Genomic DNA, 22261 nt, shown 5'->3' with positions numbered 1-22261 from the left:
ATGAATTGTGATCAAATATACATTAGGTTGTTTTGAAAGGTTCTGATGATGTAAAAACCAAATCACAATAAAAAAAAATGTCCCCGATATATGTGCTAAATAAATGGTTTGTCATTGTCATTATTATTATTATTATTATTAGTAAGAAGACGTAGAAGAAAAATAAATAAGCTTCATTTGGATTGTGCCATTTCCTTTTCAGTGAATTGCCAACCAGGCACGTACACATTCACATAATAATAATTAGAATTTCCAACGCACATACGTTAGCCTCCAATCAGGCTACACCTTCAGTCCACACCAACAACACAGTAAATGTTTAGCCACCAAGAAGGATTGACTCTTAGCAGCTGAGCCCAGTTGGGAATATTCAGAACAGGTACGTCTCTCTCTATAACTCGTACAATTGACACAATATTGAAAGAAATGCCCGAAGTCTCGGATTTCCATTGACCCTGTGTTCAATCACTGTTGTACAACATTTTTCACTCATACTTCCACAAAAGTATGAACGCATGATTTACAAAAGCGTTTTGCAATCGGGCAATCCCATAGAAAAACGATTTGTAAATGAGGCCCTGACTCTCTCTAAACCTCGGAATTTGCTACAAGTCTTAACCTTAATACTTTGCTATATTGGTTCACCCAGAACCTCTTGCAAATGCACGCAGAAGAAAAACAATTTAAGCGCTAAAAACAAATAACATGTACATTCAGAACCTTATGTTTTAAAGTAACTTACTACTTCCAACTTCTTCATTTTCCGGAATTACAATCTTGTCATTGCTAAATTCTGCCTGTTCATATTCATCCTTTCCCTTGAGCAGAGTATTGTTGGGAATGGGTAAATATAATTTTGCGAGCATGCGCTTCCCTTTCCGGATTATTTCATGAATCTGCAATAATTGTGATATACATGTTTGCGATTAAAGCACAGATACTTGATGCATTTATATTTGCAATAATGTATTTAGATTGTTTTAGAAAACCAGCTCTTGAACTTACAGTAATGTTTATCAAATGAGAATTAATCCATCAAGTTTTTTTGTACCACAGCATAACAGCAAAAATACTACAGATTCATATGAAAATATAATATTCACATATGTAGTTTAGACTAGAACGTGTGCAAATAAGTAGACGAAACACAAAACTGAGCATGGAAACGAATGAGCAATTATTGCCTCAAGCAAACCAGTGGTTATGATTCATTGAGAACCTTCCACCCATAACTCCTCAGTTTTCCATTGGCCGCCCTTGGTCTGGCAGATATTCCCAGATGTGCCTTTTGCAACAAGCTACACCACACTGATAATTCCCAATAAAAGTAAAACATGTCTGGGGTTGGGTGCTGGTTGTGATCTTGTGCAGAAGGTATGTGGCCTATCAGTTCAGGGTGGACTGCCCCTTTTTGGGAACAAGACTGATTTGCCTATGGTCCTTCCCATTCTGTAATGGAATGGAATGCTTAAAAGCAGTGATTTGCGGGATTTTCCAGAGCATTGTCCATGCTTATGCTGATACTCCAGCATTTCCATCCATCACTTTAAGATTCTTGGAAGAGGGTTGGGGACACATCAGACACTAGTGAGAGAGGAGCTGATGGACAGTAGGGTTAAAGACCTGACAAACAGTTTGCATAGGATGAAGGAGCTTGCCACTAGGTGACCTGTGCTGGAAGCACATTTGTCAATCATGGAATATGGCCAAATGCACATGCTCGACAGGTTGGAAAGCACAAAAGAGGCACAGGCAGTGAGACAGGTTTGGGCGTGGGGGTGGTGTCTGGATGATTATCTGAAGGGTAAGACATCACACATATAGCAAGAGGGGTTCGGAAATACATTACACATATAATTGGGTAGGACTGGGGACCACATCAATTGTAATGGGTTATTTATAAGGCGCTTAATGCCCAGAGGTTTCCAAGAGTGGACCTGGGGATCAAAACTGTGTTCCTCTGCGTCGTCTTGCTTCCAAGACGAGCATGTTGCCCCTGCGCTATCCTCCAGAGACTAACTGCAATACACCAGTAGTAGGCATACAGTGTGCATAGTACTGTTGAGGAAGGCTTTAGAATGAATCACTCATACTATGAGTAAAACAGAGAAAAACACCAGACATATGGGAACAGGCCTGGACATCCAGGAGAGATTAAAGGGGAGCATATCATATAACGTGGAAAGGCATGAGGGGACTAATTGGACAAGGATGGGTAGGTGAGCAGTATACTGAAATAAGGTTTCATGGTCTGGGCATGCAGTCAATCTTGAATGAATGGATTCAATTCAGAGATACTGTTAAATAGTATTTCCTAACTAGCTAATACAGCAGCACATTCCATAACCAAACCAGACTCTATTTTTCCCCTGTGTCGGAGCCGGTTAAGAAAGTCACAGTGCAACATGCTATAAAAAGAAACCTCTCATCACCTTAGTGATTACTTTACTCCAAGTCATTGGTCCTTATTATGAGGCAACCTAGGCTTACCGTTCCCTCCGCCGGACATCCCGGTAATACTAGAATATTACAGGCGGCGGCGGAATGGTAAGTTCCCATTCCATGGAGTCATATATGACTCCGTGGGAATGGGAACACTGAAGCACCAGCACCGTTAGTAACAGTGCTGGTGCTTCAGTGATTTATCCGCTGGTAGGGGCCTGAACTACCAGTAGGTCAGGCCTGCCGGTAGTTCACTGCCCCTACCGGCAGACTCAGAGTATGCCCATCCTGAAAAGGTGTCATTGTTACTGGCACTTCTTTCTCGACGGTCATGCTCTTAATGTGGGCCATTCTCCCCTTTTCACCAGACTTATGGATATCCATCCTATGAGGATCATAGCCTTTAGCACAACAAATCTCCTTAATATTTAATTTTGCTATTAAGCCAAAATGTGTGCATGGGATGTGGCCATCTGTTGGGGTAGTTGATAGAGGTCCCACGGATAGAGAGAAGTATGAATTGCGCATGCCATATTGGGAACTGGGGTGACGGCGATGTTGACGCAATGTTGCAAATTGGCACAAATATGGTGTAGTTAATGTGAATGGGATACATGTTACTTTTAGTGTTATTTGTGTAATATGATACCTTTTTAGATTTGCTTGTGCATAGCAATGCAATGACAACTTTGTTACAGATACAATATAAATGTTTTGAGTGCCACTCAGCCTTAATGAGAATCGAGGAGTTAAATATGCACACGATAGTAGGTTATGAATGGAAATTGTGATGAGGGGACACAGTCGTTTATAGCACACACATGCATGAACATACATACACAGGAAGCTTTTTGGGATAGATGGGAAATATGGGGTATATTGTGAATAGATGATTCTGTGTGCTGCATATCCCCTCATCTTGGGGAGTTTGTGTGAATCACCGAAGCTTGGACCTGCAAGGGAAAACTCTGAATGGCCAGGAAGCACATTTTGCAAGATTGAAGACTGAGAGAGCAGCAGCTGTGGTCAGTTTCGGGCAGGCCTGCTTTATGACTTGGTACTATTGTGGATGGGAGATGTAATCTCTCTAAATACATGGGGGCATGTTATGCAACGACTAGGGGATTCCAGCTACCTGACAGGGCTGGGTTTAAGGGCCGGACAATTAACCTGATGCAAGTGTTGCTTTCGGGGGAAGGTGTACCAATACATCATGAGTTTTCAATTAAGATGTCAGGGTGTGGGTTGAGACCAGGTGTGCTGGAATGGTAAGTCGAATAGTTTAGAATGAGACGTGGACACCAACACGTTTGGCCACATACAACCAACAACAATAGAGAAAAAGGAAGCTTGTTTCCCTCCTCTTCCCATCAATGGAATTTCCATTGAATGACAGTGTGCATCACAAGTAGGGGTAACGTTTTCCAACCAAATGGAACCTGTAATAATTGAAAACTGTTTGTAGTTTTGTAACTATGTAACTAAGAGATGAGGCTATGACCAAATAAGGAAGGACCCTAGAGAGGGGTGTATTGTGAATGTGAAACCTGCAATTATAAGTTTAAAGAGGATGGTGCTTAAATTAATGTATCCAATGGGAAGTGTGGGAACTGAATGGGATATGATTACATTGTGTAAATTTGACCAATCATGTGTGGGGGGTGGGGGGGTGACTTTGTAATGAAACCGTTGCAAAGTGTATAAAATGTGTGGTTTGAGGAGAGTCTGGTTAGTTTTACTCCTTGATGTCATTTAGCCTCTCCCGGCCATTTGTACAATAAACTTGCTTTACCGACAAACACACACTTGCTCTTTAAGTGGTGGGCCTGCTTTGCGTTAAGGTGAAACGAAACGCAATCCTACACATCACACATGCTGGCTCCACCTCTTAGCAACACCCACCAGTTCATTTCGTTCCCTTTTCCGGTCCGATTAAGTAATATCCTATTTTACAGGGATGGACAGTGGTGCATAGGGGAATGTGGCAATGGATTAGACGTGGTCACTACGATGAGTAACACTTTCTTATTCCTACAACCCAAGTCCATTTCCTGTACACATATGAGAGAATACCAAGCATGACCCCCACAGGGTGGTGAAAGTACTCTATACAAACAGGTTCTGGGGGACAGCCTGACCAAACCTCACATCTGATTCAGCACTAGTGTCCATGCAGAGCTATTTGCAAAAGGTAGAGGGAGAATCCCATGTGACCGCCATGCAAACTTCCCAGGAAACATGCTTTGAATGATCACAGTCCTAGCCTTTGCCATATCAGCATGAATCTGAAGACCTTAAGAGAGGCTCTGGGCTGGGACTGGTACAATTCTGAGGGTAACAGAATGCCATCTGTTATGGGTAGAATAGACCTTTTTTAATTTTTATTACATAAAATGATGCAGGTAATTCTATTTCAGAAAGGAAGGTTGTCGAATTAGAGACCCTTTCCTAATGGCTTCATGCCAAAATTATAGTGCACACCTGTACCTTTGCTTGGGCAGCCTCTTGGTGCCCCAGCACAAGCTCTTCAGTGGAAAAGGGCAGGTCCAATATCACATGTGCCTTCGGGAAAGCTTCTGGAATACAAAGTTCTTGCAGGCAGAGATGGCTTTTTAATCTTCTGCACCACTGATCTAAATTATAACAAATGTATGCCTCACACAGTCTACTGACACGCAGATCTGAAAATAAAATGCATGGTTGTGGCATTGTGACAAGCACACAATTATACAACCACAGTAATTTGTATATGACACTAATGCCAGCTATGTGACCAGGGACCAGCTAGAACAGGATATTGGTGTCTGAACTGACTGTCTCCACAGTTGCTCAATGGCCAGGGTGGTGCCTCTTTGATCCCTGTGCAGTAAGAGCAAAACTTTATCTCAGGGCACAGGAATGTGCACACTGAAAAGAATGCCAACATGGTAAAAATGTATCTGCTGCCACTAGCTTGTCTTTAGGCACAAATAAAAGCAACCAAAAATCCCAAGTGTAAAAGAGTAGGGTACACATGTATCCCCACTGCACTGCATTGTAAGATGCAGTGTGCACTGTTAAAAAGTTTTCAAAAAGGTAAACAGATAAAAAGACAAAAGGGAAACAGTTCCCCGGTATTGATAGTCTGAAGGAGGGATCAGTTTCCCCATGACAAAATAAGCAAAATGCCAGAGGAGCAAAGCTGAAGACTTAACTCTTAACTTCCCTGTACAAAAGTCAGGACAGCTTAAAAAACAAAATCAAAATGTTTGCGGGTTGTGAGAAACCTAGGGGTATTCTCCCATCCAGACCCCAAGAGTCCTCTATTCAGGTGGCCAGGGGAGGGCCATCGCTTTTGGATCCAAACCCTGGGGGTGGACACGCGAGGGAGGATCACCTGGGTAGGGGAGTCTGGGTTTATCTTAGTGGGAATACCCCAGGCGAGATGCGGTATTCTGACGGGACAATAGAGGAAGTTCTGGATGCCTTGATGGGATATATTGATTCCCACAACTCTTATCCAGGTGTCATGGCATTTGATTCCGATCCAATCAGTTATGACCCAAGAGGGAGAAAGAAAAAAGTCAGTTGCCCCAGACGGGAGAGGAAGACGACCCAAATAAAACAAGAACAAAGTTCTTGTATTAAGATCCCTTCAGCCTCTACGTGTCCAAATTATAAAGAATACCCTTGAGACCCGTGTTTTGACAAACAACCCGCGGCCATAAAGAGGTTAACAATTCCCTTCAGTAAAGACAAGATCAGAAGATTTTGTGATACTCAATGTCAACTCCCTAAAAAAATAACAGGAACTCAATCTAATCTCCAATCCCATTACAGTTCACATTCCTCTCCTTCAGCTTTCACAAGGCATTTTCAATCGCACCCCATGTGCCCCCATGTGCCCCTCCCCCTTTTCAGCAAATACAGAGACGAGGAGGATGCACCTAGGATCAGTGAAGATTAACCATAGAAACAACATGGGGAAAGAAAGAACACAAGTTGTCCCAATAATAGAGTCAGGCAGGGTCGGGCACTTGCTAACAACCACTCACAACTGACTCCACATTAAAAGGTGTGGTTTTTCACAGAGGAATGAGCAAGCTGGGAATGTTGTCTGGACCAGAGAGGCCAAGGAGCAGAGAGTAGCAAGAGCTGAAGCCTGGAGAACGGCATGCCAAGACGCTGGTCCAGTGTCTGTGAGGGGCTGCAGCGTGGCTAGGGAGCAATTCCTCCAATGATTCGGTGTGAGGCAGCCTGCATGCTGCTGTTGGTGTTCAGCTAAATGCTTGTTCACTTGGGACTGGTACCTGTTTCAAGGGTGTCTAAGGGGCAGGTGGTGAGACCCTGACCTCAACCCCGTGTATCCAGAGAGACTGCTCATCGATGGAACGCTGCCCGGGGAGTTTCCTGTCAGTGAAAGAGAGAAACTTGGGAGCGTGCGGTTGATTGGAGCAGAGCGGGATAAAGATCCAGTTTGTAAAACAGCACAGCACTGAAAAGCAAGGGAAAGTTTATAAAGCGGCTTGGAGCAGAAAGCGAGAGGAAGCTTAAGAGAGCGTTTAAGGAAAGCATAAAGAGGGAAAAGGCGCTATCGGCTCAGAAGGAAAGTAAAGACATTTGAAGTGTGCACGGAAAGGAAAGTGTGGAAAGTGTGCAAGAGGCCCAATACAGATAGAAATTATAAGTTACTGGGGGCGCTGTTGAGCAGCCTGCAAGATGGCAGCCTAGCTTTCAAGCTCTGTGCCCGACTGCTGTATATCCGCCCACATCAGCGGTTCCCTGCAACATCCGATGCTGGGAGTGAGCGCATCGTGTTTGCCGTCCTCGGAGCGACATATTGATCCATGTCGGGGGGAAAAACGTAACTTTATCACCGAGCAGGACCCTTTTTTCTCCTGACCCTGCCCCCCGCCCATTGAGGACTACCGGGCCGCGTGTCGTTGCTGCGGGCCCGGCCCCTGTGTGCTGCTGTGATTTTGACTTCCTAGACCTAGCGGAGCGGCTGTCTGCCTCTGGTGCCCTGAGGAGCCGCACACTATCGCCGCGGGGCTGGCCCGCCGGAGGCCGCTGGAGCGGCGGACTATATTTCCACCCTGCCTGGCCGCCTGCGCACCTGACCCTCTGCGCGTCGCTTGGGCGACGCTTCCCTCCCGGTCCTGTCCCCCCTGGGCCTAGGAGCGCCTGAAGTTGTTGCTGTCCTGAGCGGCTCCTTGTTGCTGACTAGCCCAGAGGACGGGCTGGCGCGGCGGATGCAACTGGTGGTGTGGTGGTGACTCCGGCTGGTGGCTGCCCATTGACTCATCCATTCATCCAGCCCCTACGGGGCTGCTGAGGCGATACCACTGCCCCAGAGATAACACAGCCTCCCTCGCCTGTGCCCGGCCCGCCGTCCAACCCCCCCACGAGGCGCCTATGGTGCGATGCTGACTGCTGCCACCTGCCACGAAATTGAGCACTGCGGCCCAACCGCATATCTTCTTCTCGATCCCCTGAGAGCGGTCCGAGGCGGCAGAGGCCTCGGCCGTGGCTGAAAGACTTGAACTGCGTGCCAGCAGGTGAGGAGGTGGGGGGCTGCGGTTGGTGTGTCTAACCTGCTCTGGGCCGGCCTGCAACGTGAGTCCCACTGCATCTGGGGTCCCTATACTTATCAAACTGCTGCAGAACTGTAGGCCCGGGGCGATAAACTGGACTGTGTGGCCCCTCTGGCCTGCGACTTGGCGCGACGCCGCCCCCCCTACATGACCCTCGACGCCGCTGCGGATTCAGCCCTCCTCCTATGGACCCAACACCCTTGGGGACCGTCCCGGGCCACAGCTGGCCGCCCACACTCTGTGCCTGCCTTGCGGCCTCTGTCTACACCCTCCTCCTGCCGCTGCTGCTACTAACGAGGTCTGTGATCCTGCTCTGGAATGTTGTTGCCCAGTGAGCAGCTCAGCCCTACCCCTACACCGAATTTGAATTCCTGGTAACGGGAGATTGAGGCACCCCTTCTTGTCTCGATACTACTGTACCCAAGGGGCCCAAGGACCACGGACCTAACACCCTGCAAGGGCTGCCCTGCGGTGCTCCGGTGCACTCCCGTAGCATGCCAAGTAAATCACGCGGGACCAATAAGGCGGGAGCAATGGACAAATACGCTAAGTCACTTCCCAGACAGGAGCGGGGAGGGTCACCACTGAACCAGGACGATTCTGAGGCACCCTCGTGCCCCCCCCAGCCTGACCTCACCACCTTGATGGAAACCATGGCGAAAATCTTCACGCCATTCCACGAGAAGCTGGATGACATTAATCCAAGTGTTGCCTCTATGTGGGCCAAACTGGATCAACATGGTACCAGGCTGGCAGAGGCCGAGACACGAATCGGGGCCAATGAGGATGGAGTGCACACTCTCCAAAACACTGTTTCTGAACTGGTGCGTGATATGAAGCAAGTCAAGGCAAAATGCGATGATTTGGAGTCCAGGTCTCGTCGGAATAATCTCTGCATCGTGGGGGTCCCGGAATCCGCCCTCAAGGGCAAGATGGAGAAGGCTGTTGAAAATCTGCTGAGAGACCTCCTGGGTAATCCCCAACTCTCCCCGTTCTTCACGATTGAGCGCGCTCATCGGGCGCTGACCCCCGTCCCAAGCCGGGGGACTTCCCCAGGCCGATCATTGCCAAGGTTTTGAGTTTTCGGGACAGAGACCATATACTACGCTTGGCCCGGGAGAAGGGGGAACTGAAATTCGAATCTCAGACTATTAGAGTTTTTCCAGACTTTTCCACCAGTGTGCAAATGGAGCGCAGGCAGTTCAATGGCGTGAAAAAGTTGCTCAGGGAGAGGAAAATTGAGTATGCCATGCTGTTCCCGGCACGCCTGAAACTTAATCATCGCAATAAGTTATACTTTTTCACGGTGCCAGAGGAAGCAGTGAAATTCATCAAAGCCCACATCCCGCTTCCCGACTCGGTCGAGGAGCCAATAGTTGATGGCTGAAGAGGCGAACGCTGACCCGCACAGGTGGTCCGCCCTGGGCGCTGCTAACACATGCGTCATCTATATTTCCCTTGTTGTACTTATGAACCTTGCATCCTCTATATCCTCTGCTAATTGTAACCTGTTGTTAAGGCTCCCTGTATTGTACTAATTGATACCGTTGCATGATACACGGTGCGTTGCACCAATCTCACACTCAAGTTGGGTTAACGGCAACAGCGACCTCCGCTGCAGCTGCAATGCCGAGTTTGGCATGTCGTGACCATTGTATGCGCCTCAGTTGGGCGTGCAGGCAGGTGTGCCCCTGTTCCGTTGGGCACGCCTTTGTTGGGTCTTGGGGCGGGTTCTTGTGCACTGCTTTGTTGGGGAGGGGAGTGAGGGTGGGGGGTGGCAAGGTTGAGGGATGTTATCTTAAAAATGGCAAGGAGAGTGTGGCTTGGAGGGTGGAAGGGTGTGTCACTGCATTGATAATCACCACATGGTCAACAATCAAAGCTCCGCGATGCTGGGCTGTCCCATAAAGTCGTAACATGGCTATTAGGCTAATGTCATGGAATGTTCGGGGGCTCAGTAATTTCACTAAGGTCTGCAGGATAACGGCATACGCCCAGAGGCATGGGGCCAATATTCTCCTTCTACAAGAAACCCACGTACTTGCGCATCTCTCCTCTTCTCTGGCGCCGGCATGGGGTGCCAATAAATTCTACACCGCATATTCCTCTCAGTCCAGGGGAGTTCTAACCTTGATTCACAAATCAGTGGAATTTTCCTTATGCACTAGCCACATAGATCGAGAGGGTAGATATGTGATCCTCCATTGTCTATTAGCTAACACGGAGTGCCTGCTGGTCAACACATACGCCCCTAGCATAGACACCCCTGACTTCTTCGATGATATCAATATCCTACTTCTGAGATACATCGAGATCCCGGTTATTTGGGAGGGACATGAATCTCATACTAAACACTGAGCTTGACAGATCGGGCACTGCACACAGGACGATGTCCAGAGCCGCTCGTCGGCTCCAGGCACACATGGGCCCAGCTGGCCTAATTGACGCCTGGAGAGCACTCAACCCACTGGCTAGGGAGTACGCGTTTTATTCTTCTGCACACGACAGTCATTCCAGAATCAATCTCTTCCTCCTGTCGGCCGGGCTGATGGGGAAGAACCTTAGCATGCAGATATTACCACGCACACTTTCAGACCACTCCCCAGTGACACCCGACATTACCCTGCAGCCTGCACTACCTCGGCACTCCAACTGGCGCTTTAAATCTGAGGCACTACATGAGATCGTTTTAAAGGATAGTTCCGGGACTTTTTTTTTATTGTCCCTACGGTTCGGCCATGTGTTTTTAAGCATAACTCGGTAGATCGTAGAAAACTTTCCTATGGACCTTACCCGACTTTTCGTCCATTAACGCACTCGAAATCAGCCGCCATTTTCTGATGATCCTATCATTTCCCCCCATCGCCCTGGCTCACCTGCTTTTGCGGCACTAAATCAAATCCCCCGCCCCTGAAACAGACTTTATCAAAACATTCATATTCCCCGCCTCTATCCGTGACGTGACTGAGCTGCGTAGGCAAACGCGCCCAGGCGTCTTCTACGCGACTCCACACAGAACCCGGAAATCAACACAGATGAGCTCACACAACACAGCGCGCCACAATTGGGAATATGAAACTGTACTTTTAAATTAAACCGCAAGATTGTAAATTTGGTAAAGTACATTTATTTGACATCAAATGTTTTGAGAATATTCAGCGATTTGCATTTTTATTTGCTCACGTTCCAAAAAGTTCGTTTTGAGGCACGCGATGTTCCTTTGCTGTACACAGGGTCTTAGATCATCTCACAATACAGCGCCACAATTCGGAATATGAAACTGTGGTTTAAAAGCAAACGGCAAGATTGTACATTTGGCATAGTACATTTAATTTGACATCAAATGTTTTGAGAATATTCAGCGATTTGCATTTTTATTTGCTCTCGATCCAAAATAGTTCGTCTTGAGGCAAGCGATGTTCGTGTGCAGTACACAGGGTGTTGGTTTACGATAAAATAAGCTCTTCGGTCGCACTGATAATCGCATGGCTGTTCCAACAACGAGGCACTAGGCCACGACAACGGTCTGTATGTTGCATCTAGCCGTTAGTACCGCGTAAGGGCATACTTGTACTTGGCGATCGTCCCATAAAATGGTCAGGGTGGTAACGTTGTTCACGCGGAGAAGCAACTGGCGGTTAAAAAAGCCATCCGCCGGTGTCTGGTACTCGTGACACATACAATAATGAATGATGTACCTGTTTGAAAAACATAAAAAATGAAATTAGTCTCACCATCAGATCTTTATTAAAATTATTCATTTTATATATTAGGTCGGGAAATTATTTTATAGCTAGGACAGTGCAACTGGGTATTATACGTCAAGGGGGGGCTGTAGGATACTGAGACAGTCCCCCAGTGCAGGGGTTGACAGGGAGGCAGTGCAGGTGGAGAGTGGAAGGGCCCAGGACCGAGGTCGCAGACAGTGGACCAGTTGTAGCAGGGGAGAGGGAGAGAGAAAGCAGAAGCAAAGAGGAAGGTTTTGAGGTGCTTCCGTAAAAGGAGATGGTTCTCCTCAAGATAGTGCGCGGTACAAAACAATATGCCACTTAGAACGAACAAGTTTAAATTGCGGTATAAACTCATCTAAAGAGTTACTTACATTATATTTGCATTTTCCATTGTGTCTGTGCGTAGGGCAGCCCCGAAATACCACTCCTTCTATGCCGACGTTATTTCTTCTAATGAACGAACATTAAATGGCTATCGTTTCTGAAATTTTATTCATTATCGTTTCTTACGTTATTGCACCACACCCCCAAAAAGAAGTCTTTCGGGATGGTCCCGGCCTGTCAAGGTCAAATAACAATAGAACCTTATACTGAGTCGTGGGCCATTCCGGCACCCGAGCAAAAAATCAAAGCAACTGACCTTCACTTTGAACGAGCACACATTCCTAGTTAGCTACATTCAGTGTAAGGCCATCTCACAGGACTTGAAATTTACACTCCATCTTTGCATTTTGTCTGCGTGCATTTGCAGCCCCAGCGAACCATAAATACGGAGACATTCTATATTTTTTTTAAAATGATTTATATTACTGTTTGGTTTAATTTAATGCGCAAATGAACAAGGGTGGAGAGGCACATTGCATGTACACTGAGCAATCACTTTTATTTACACAATACATAGCTACACATATTCAATGGGCCTGCGACATGAGGAGACTCGAGAGCAAAGTCACAGGTGACACCCGGGTGGTTCGCACTACTGCACGGTGAAGGGAGGGGCAAGGGAGGAGAGGCACATTGCATGTACACTGAGCAATCACTTTTATTTACACAATACATAGCTACACATATTCAATGGGCCTGCGACATGAGGAGACTCGAGAGCAAAGTCACAGGTGACACCCGGGCGGTTCGCACTACTGCACGGTGAAGGGAGGGGCAAGGGTGGAGAGGCACATTGCATGTACACTGAGCAATCACTTTTATTTACACAATACATAGCTACACATATTCAATGGGCCTGCGACATGAGGAGACTCGAGAGCAAAGTCACAAATTACAATCATTTAAACCGTGATGTGTATTTCTCAATGAGCTCTTCTTTAGGTGGACATGGAACAGAGGCAATGATGGGTGGCAATGCAGTTGTCCCCTGCACAGGTTCGTTCACAACTCCATGTATGTGCCTATCTAGGACATCAACAATAAGTCTCTCAATAAACTCATATTGCATATCCTCAAACACTGGTTTGATCACCCATTGTTTACTTCTTTTAGTGAAGGCCTTATTGTAGCGAAGCGTCCCTAAAGTTCCGGTCGTCCTACTTTGTTGACGGCCAACATTATGGTTATGTGCCAAGACCGCTAGAAGAGTCCGATTTATCATGCCCTCCATGCCAAAATGCAATCGTTTTGCCCTGTACTTTAGGCACATATTGTGGAACACCTCCAAATCTCCTGTGTGGCAGAATTCCGTGAGTCCCTTCAAATCTCTTGTTATAGTTTTATCAAATACAATCTTTTCAATGGCTTTGTGAGTGGGTGATGAAGGAATCAACCACTTCTTCTTCCGTGCCTCCTCTGTGGACAAATGGCCATGTTCACAATTGTGGAAATGTTGGTTTGTGTTCCAACGGTGAACGTTGGTACAGTGTAGCATTACTGACCGCCATTTTTCCAGTAGAATTTCCAACGACCCTCCACATGTTTTTGAGCTCCACCAAAGATGGTTGCTGATTGACTTGGACCACTGTGAAATACCTTGCATATCTTTTTTTTTACCTGCAGCCGACATTTTTTTATTGATTGTTTTTGCAAGATGCCAAACGTCAAATTGGTGATTTATATTTTTGTACTCTTCTCTCATTGTCTTGCCAATTGAAACGTGTCTGTCCGTGGCTATCAGGTCGATCACCATTCCCCGCGATTGTAGTTCTTGCAATGATGCTACAAAGCCAACTTTCTCCATGGCCACTGAGGATGTACTTTGTGACACCTGCACGACCACCGAACTCACAATTTTCTTACTTTCCATGTCCTGAAAGTGGTAGGTGCAGTACTTGGCTGAAAATCCTGGGCTGTCGCACTGTCCATCACCGGCTAGCCTGAACCGTTTGCCCGCGAATGTACTATCAATAGACATTTTTTCCATTCTCCAAGCTTCGCTAATGGCTGGAAATAGATAATCGGTTTGGTATTTGTAGAACTGAGTTTTCGCAATGAAATGGATTCCCACAAACTGAAAGAAAGACTCTAACTTTTTAAAACTTGAACCACTAAAAAGTGCAGCCGCTGCACAAAGTAGATTGCCTGCTGGCAGTTGCCCCAGCATGGGTTGTGCAGACCATGAGAAAGGATGATATTTTGTACAGGTGGCATGTATTTTAAGGTTAGTGCCTCGAATTTCACGAGTCACATTAATCAATGGCTCCCCACATACTTCCCCACCAACCGAATGCCCACATTTCATCCGAATAATAATATCAATCAAACAACTATCGAATACAATGAATTTGGCCTCTTTCCTTATACTGTCACTCTGCATCCCAGCTGGTTCGGCCTGTAACGTTGAGGACATGTCACTCACATGAAAGGTAGAATCTCTGATATCGTCTTCCGCTATGATCAGTGATATTGATGGTGTTTCATTGTCGTCCACTTCATTCTCTTCCATTGCATCATCTGTTCCTTCTCCGGCTATGGGTGAATAAAACAATTTCTTCAACTTTCTCGCGGTCTTAGTTTTTGCGGGTGTGGATTCTGTGAATTGATCTCCGACTGCATCCGAACTACCAGGAGGACATTCACTATCAATGGCTTGTGGTGGTATAGCTCCGTTGTCAATCACTTCATATTCTTCCCATTGGCACGATGCATCTCCAGTCTCAATTCCCTGCCAAAAGGTTTGACAAGCAACATCTCTCGTTCGCTTCACTGTCTGTGTAGATCTAGTTCGTACACCCACTCGCAACTAGAGGACAGATTTGAAAAGGGATGTTCAGTTTAAACACAACTTACAGTATAGAACTATTAACAGTGAAAAACAACATAATATAGTGACCAGGACACTAACCTTCTTTTGCTTTCTTTTCTTTGAAACTTTCTTGCCTCGAACTTCAACATCCGGACGCTGTTGCTCCGACTCGTGTGTGCATGTCTCCACTTCCTCTTGCGCTGCAACGACTATATTTTCATGATAAGCACATCCATCACGCACTGACGCTCCATCGACTCCCTGAAACATAGAACTTTCATTAGTATGTATAATAATATTGAAAACACAAAAATATACTTGGGGACCAATACCCACGTACATCTCAATAGCAAAACACGAATGAACGCTTTGTGTAGAACATTCAAACGACAATTATTCACGCATTGTTGATCTAGTTAGATGGAACTGTCAAGATCCATACCTCGGGCTCCTGATAGACTTCCATTGATGATATTATTGAAGATGATGCTTCAGTAACTCCCTGAAACACAGTAATTGCATTAGTATGGTTTTCTATTTTGTTAAAAAGAACATAAACTTTGTGCAGGCGTCAACGGCTCATCTAAATAGACCTGCACAAACGATCAGTTGTCTAAAATAAATAATGGATATGTAAATATGATTCGATTTGCTCGATCGTTGGAAGTGTCACCACCCAGAGATCTGCATCAACTACTAGGGGTGATGTTCTTGTAGAAGAAGCTCCGTCATCTCCCTGAAACATAGTACTTGCGTTAATAAAGAAGGAAGTATAGCGGATGTAATCACGTCATATGATTTCGCTTGATCGAACTGTCAGTATCCATACCTCGAAATGCATAAGAACATCAAGGGACGATGTAACTGCGGTGCACACTTCTGCAAGCTGTTGCGCCGACCCGTAACTGCATGCTCCCCCTTCTTCTTGGACTAATGCTCCATCGACTCCCTGAAACATAGGACTTTCATTAGTAATGAACACAATATTGAAAAAAGAAGACACATAGGAGGGCGACGACAGAAGGACATATCAATGTCTAAAAACGAAAGAAACATTGTGTGTAACAATCACGCTACAAGAATGCAAGATCTGATGATCTCCATCGATGGAACTGTCCGGAAACGTACCTCGAGCATCTGAGTGACATCAACGGTTGTCATCAATACGTTGGACTCCTCAGCATCTCCCTGAAAGACAGTACTTGCATTATTTTGGATAACAATAATTATAACTGAAAACAAAGACTAGAGGACGAGTACAAGGGTGTACCATTAGGTAAAATAATTACACGATAAATTAAAACTATTGATTTACATGCCTAAAACAAGTCAGTGGCAGAATAGCCAAGTAAGATTACCCGATAGGCGCTTGAAGTGGCTGATGACTGCAATAACGACACGGATGGAGAATCTTCCGCCTTCATATTGAGTGGATACATAAATGGGGAAATTATTGTTAGCTAATGCTACACACTACCGCAAGGCCGAGAGATAAATACATAAACTTGACTCACCAGTGGAGGGATGTGGACGAATAGAGTGGGAATAGCGGTTGAGAGCAATTTTCGCCTCGCTCGCGGTGTGTTCTTCTTTATTAGCAATGATGTGGAGTACATGTCTGAGCTAAAGTGCCTGCTGCAGATGCGGTATCGATCACCCCTCTTGTCCGCAAAGACTTCTAGGACTCTACTTTCAAGCTCAGATGGTGGATATCCGCAATATCGGACCCATTCTCTTATCTGATCTATTGTCTTAGGGAAAACATGCATTATAATACCTTCAGATTTATTATGGGTCTTCGAAGGGCAACCGCCAATGGAACAGGCAGGCATTGTGGAAAGTTCTGAAAAGTAAAGATCAACAATTCTCTATGAATACCAATGTGTTAAAAAATTAAATGACACATAAAAGGTTCAATGCAAGGTTCTTTTTGGTTCTTGGAACTATACACGTTATTCACATGCGGATAAGTATTTGAATAACTTTAAAAAAATAGAAAAATAATTTCACTAAACTCAGAACATGTGACTAGTTCCTTGCATGTACTGTCTTGAACGAAAAGAAATTGGACGCAAAATGATTATGGTACATGGCCTTACCTTGACGAACAAACAGTTAGATGCAGGGATCAGAGTAGTTTCTTGTCGTAGAACAGGGAGCAGTTCACAGGTTGCAAACTGACGAGTTTCCTCGAAGTGGTCACGGAAGTTCACAGAGACGAAGAGCAGATAACCAGCACCTTCACGGGTTGACTAGCAAAGCGCAAAGAAGTTCTCATTAGAAATATGAAGTGGGTTATAAAGAATTCGAAACAGGGGTGTGTTTGCGAATGAATGACGTGTATATGTCGTGGCATTATGCGGTTTGCAGGGGGCCGTCCAGCGTGAGGGGGGATGCTTGGCAGGAGACACGGGGTCTGGAGGTAGACATGGGAACAACAACCCATGCTCTATAGACCACTTTGAAGTGTACATGGTCTTTGGCACCTCTTGGCCTTTATCGCTCCCTGACAGCTCCACTTGCCAGCGCAAGTACCCCGGTGCGAACTGCCTTTGATAGGGCGGGGGGTGGATTGGGGCGGTGGTCGTGCAGACAAGACACAGGAAGACTCGTGAATGGAGACACACTTATGTGGATTGCAGGGGGCCGTCCAGCGTGAGGGGGGATGCTTGGCAGGAGACACGGGGTCTGGAGGTAGACATGGGAACAACAACCCATGCTCTATAGACCACTTTGAAGTGTACATGGTCTTTGGCACCTCTTGGCCTTTATCGCTCCCTGACAGCTCCACTTGCCAGCGCAAGTACCCCGGTGCGAACTGCCTTTGATAGGGCGGGGGGTGGATTGGGGCGGTGGTCGTGCAGACAAGACACAGGAAGACTCGTGAATGGAGACACACTTATGTGGATTGCAGGGGGCCGTCCAGCGTGAGGGGGGATGCTTGGCAGGAGACACAGGGTCTGGAGGTAGACATGGGAACAACAACCCATGCTCTATAGACCACTTTGAAGTGTACATGGTCTTTGGCACCTCTTGGCCTTTATCGCTCCCTGACAGCTCCACTTGGCAGCGCAAGTACCCCGGTGCGAACTGCCTTTGATAGGGCGGGGGGGGGGTGTGGATTAGGGCGCTGGTCGTGCAGACAAGACTCGTTTGCCGCAGGGCCTCACCAAGGAGAGGTCATCTCACTGCATGTAAGAGGCAGGCTGAAGGATCTACTACATGGAAGGCAGGGGGGTGAGTTTATAAATACCTCAGCCTCCCAGGAGAATATATGGGTGCAGTTCACCCTGGAGACCCTGGATGCCTAGGCAGTTAGTCAGCAGCAGGCTGGCCTGTGGTGGCAAGGCGGCACGGGCCAGAGGGAGTCATCTCTGTACCCGGTGCCCAAAAGGATGATTTATTATGATCAACCATATTGATTATTTACCTATAACCATGTTTTGTATCAATAAAATCCAACGGCCTTCCTTTTATTGCCAACGCTTGAACAAAGTGGTGTGGTAAGTATTTTTGGGGGAGGAGGCAAGGCCGGGAGGCTTGATGCCAACCCGCAAAATAACATATGTATGTCTGCTGCATATGGGTTCAACGGTTATGTGGATTGAAGGTGGGCGGCCAGCGTGAGGGAGGATGCTGGCCGGAGACATGTGGTGTGACAAGACAAGGCACAGGAAGACTATTCAATGGAGACACACTAGATTCATTTAAAAAATCAAAACAACCATTGTTAAAATATATGTTGGGTTTTATTTTAGATCTTAATTTCAATTGAACATAAATAATAAACATTACACATTGTAAAGTTCCGGTTGCAGCACATCCAGGGAAAATCTGCGGTATTGTCCACTGTCGCTGGGGAAATGTTGTCTAATGGCAAGTACCGCACAGGCAGGTATTACTCTCCGAACGCGGTGTCCGAGCCTCCCGTGAAGCCACCAAGTGAAGCAACGATAGGCCACCAGCCTGTACCACCTGTGAAAATGAAAGATGCAAACTGTATTAAATTGACAAAACTTTCTTATCACTGTCGATTCAGGTAAAAAATGTCATTCTGCTTTGAAAAAAATTCTATCTAGAAAATGCGCAATATGGAACCAATTTACATGCATTCGAATGATATGTAGATGTAATTTTATATGTGGGAGACGACCATGACATAGTAGTGGCATCACTGACATCAAAACCAGAGTATACTTACTCGTTACTCGGATTACGCGGACGAACAGTGCCGCGAAGTTCGTGCATAAGCACCATCATCATCCTCAACACGGTCCGTGAGAGGCAGGCTTCCCTGAACTCTGGCAGCTCGGTGATGCATTGCGGACTTGGCTCGCCTTCCGAAATGTAGGCCAAGCACCCAGAATTTTCACGGCAGCAGCAGTTCTCCTCCTCAGTTGGCATTAGCTCGCACCGATTGCACGTGCACCAGGTGGAGACGCCGTCCATGCGACATGGTCCAGGCTCTTCATCCGTTGACTGGTCCTCCCAACTGCCGTCCGAATCCCCATCGTTTTCGCGTGCTTGCCTTTCCAGTAGTTCTTCCTCGGTGTACTCGGGCTCGTACATATACGGCATTATTGTAGCCATTGTGTGGTAAAGAAAGTAAAATAATTTACAGAGATGGTACAGGTGTTCACAAGGCCTAGAAGCGGCGAAGGTAGCTGATCAGAGCACAGAAACGAGTCACAGAATACTCAAAGTAACACACAGAGAGTAATGGAATCGAAAATCTGCTGCTGTGTGTTGTGAAACGGTGTGTTTATACTTATTGAGGAAAGAGGCGTCCTGCCATTTCCATGGCGACACTTCATTAGCTGAGGCGCAGCGATTGTTGACACGAAACGTGCTTTGGCGTTGGGAAATGGGCGGTACGCGTCTGCTGATGTCAGGCTCAGGGGCGGGGGATTTGATTTAGTGCCGCAAAAGCAGGTGAGCCAGGGCGATGGGGGGAAATGATAGGATTATCAGAAAATGGTGGCTGATTTCGAGTGCGTTAATGGACGAAAAGTCGGGTAAGGTCCATAGGAAAGTTTTCTACGATCTACCGAGTTATGCTTAAAAACACATGGCCGAACCGTAGGGACAATAAAAAAAAAGTCCCGGAACTATCCTTTAAGGCCGACATCCTTGCGGATATCAATTCGTTTTTTGACAACAATAAACGTCAAGACACAACTGATGGGGTCTGTGTGTGGCTCTTAAAGTTGTTCATCAGAGGGATGTGTATCTCTAGGGAATCAGGGGTCCTGAAAGACATTAGGAACTCTTTACAATGCTCCGAGTTAAAGCTCAAGGAACTAAAGCGTGAATACGCCTCTGCTCCCTCCCCGCCCAAGTTGGCACAGATACGTGCAGAATTGGAGACCTTTGAGGCACATGCCCTCAGGGAGATACGATATTATGCACGACCCATTGCGGCTCGTAAGTATGGCGAGGGGAAAAGACCCGGTCGAACCCTGGCCAGGCTGGCCCGCATTGAGGGGGGCAGAACCCGTATTGACAGTATTAGGAGCAAGGACGGTGTCCGACATTGGGCTGACCAACCCATTCTTGAGACCTTTTCGGAATTCTATGCTGCCCTCTATGCCCCGCAGAGTGAGCATAGCCCGCGGGACCTGGATCGTCTCCTTGACAGTATCCCCATGTCCTATATATCCCACGCCACTAAAGAGCAGCTGAACACTCGCATCTCTCTCGACGAGATCACTGAGGCTATTTCCGCCCTCCCCAAAGGCAAGGCCCCCGGTCCGGATGGCCTGACCGCTGAATTTTATCAAGAGCATGTTGCTCTATTGGCCCCGCGCCTGCATGAAGTGTGGGATGAGTCCCTCTGCCTTGCCACACTCCCCCAGTCCCTACGCGAGGCGATTATCACTGTACTCCCAAAGCCAGGCAAACCCCCTGAGGGGTGTGGCTCCTACAGACCTCTTTCTCTTATGAATACAGACACCAACATTTTCGCCAAGATCATTGCGAACAGGTTCCCCATCATGATGTACCTAATCCACCCGGACCAAAGCGGCTTTGTCCCTGCCCGCTCCACTGCTTTAAATATCCGGCGCCTATTCAATGTCATCTCTAGAATTGACCCTAAAGCTAACGCGGTTGCTGTGACACTAGACGCCCAAAAGGCGTTCAATATGGTTTCATGGCAGTACTTGTGGGCGGTGCTGGAGAAGATGGGAATCGGCCCACGCATGCTCTCCTATATCAAACTGCTTTACACAAACCCAGTGGCCAGAGTCCTGGTTAATTCTCATCTCTCAGCTCCCTTCACCCTCCACAGAGGGACGCGCCAGGGGTGCCCATTCTCCCCCCTACTATTTGCGATGGCTATCGAGCCAATTGCGGACAGTGGGCCTCATTACGAATCAGGCGTTAAGGGGTTAACGGCGCCGTAAACGGCGCCGACCCTTAACGCCTGATTACAAGGTCCGTTAGCGCCATGGTGATATTAACGCCTGCTTTTTGCAGGCGTTAAAATCCATGGCGCTAAGGGACCATGGTGCTAATTACGCCACCGTAATTTACAGTGGCGTAATTAGCGCCTTCCCCACTCCCATTATGCCCTATGGGGCAAAAATGGGAATGGGGAAGGGTAAAATGGGAAATGGGGATTTACCGCCCCACTCACCTTGGAATGGGGCGGTAAATCCACCATCCACCATGGTGTAAACGCAGTTTACACCATGGTGGTAAGGGTACGACCCAGGCGGTAACTTACCGCCTGGGTCGTAATGAGGCCCAGTGTAAGGGACAAACATACTTGTAAGGGGATACGCCTGCGCGACACACCCGAAATTATATCATTGTATGCGGACGACGTGCTTCTGTATATCAGGGACCCCTCGGTCCACTTAGACCCAATCATCCGTGAGATAATCAAAATAGGTACATTTTCGGCCTTCACTATAAATTACACCAAATCAGATATCTTCCCTCTCACACCTGCGACCCCTCAACCATTATGCAAATTCCCACTCAGGTGGGCCCAGAAGGCATCAAATATCTTGGGGTTCAGGTCTCTCTGTCTAGGGCCTCCCTACTGGCTGACAACTATGGTGCTGCTGCGCAGTACGCGGAAGCTAGAATGAAGAGGTGGAGTAGTCTCCTCCTGTCCCTAGCCGGAAGACTGTCGCTAATCAAAATGATTATAGTTCCAAAGCTCCTATACATATTCGCCAACGTCCCATTCTGGCCCGGGAAGCACTATTTCACAGACTTACACGTGGGGTTTGCCAGGTTCCTGTGGCACGCCGGGGCCGTCCGCAGGAAATGGCAGCATATGACTTTACCATACGAGAAGGGGGGTCTCAACG

General features: G+C 46.9%; 1 protein-coding gene across 1 annotated transcript in view; it reads right to left on the bottom strand.

Annotated features, from left to right (window-relative positions):
• CC2D2B (coiled-coil and C2 domain containing 2B) overlaps positions 1 to 889 on the bottom strand; it is a 2924037-nt gene extending 2923148 nt beyond the window's left edge. The window contains exon 1 of the mRNA XM_069611382.1: positions 743 to 889. Within this exon, the coding sequence (XP_069467483.1) occupies positions 743 to 866 (124 nt within the window). The 5' untranslated portion in view covers positions 867 to 889. The remainder of the gene's footprint in view (positions 1 to 742) is intronic.
• Between the last annotated feature and the right edge of the window lie 21372 nt (positions 890 to 22261).

The sequence above is a fragment of the Ambystoma mexicanum genome, chromosome 8 (genome assembly GCF_040938575.1).
Source record: "Ambystoma mexicanum isolate Mex_15411 chromosome 8, UKY_AmexF1_1, whole genome shotgun sequence".
In the NCBI taxonomy this organism is placed as follows: Eukaryota; Metazoa; Chordata; class Amphibia; order Caudata; family Ambystomatidae; genus Ambystoma; species Ambystoma mexicanum.
The sequence above is the reverse complement of the archived record's forward strand: the minus strand, read 5'-3'. Positions and strand labels throughout refer to the sequence as shown.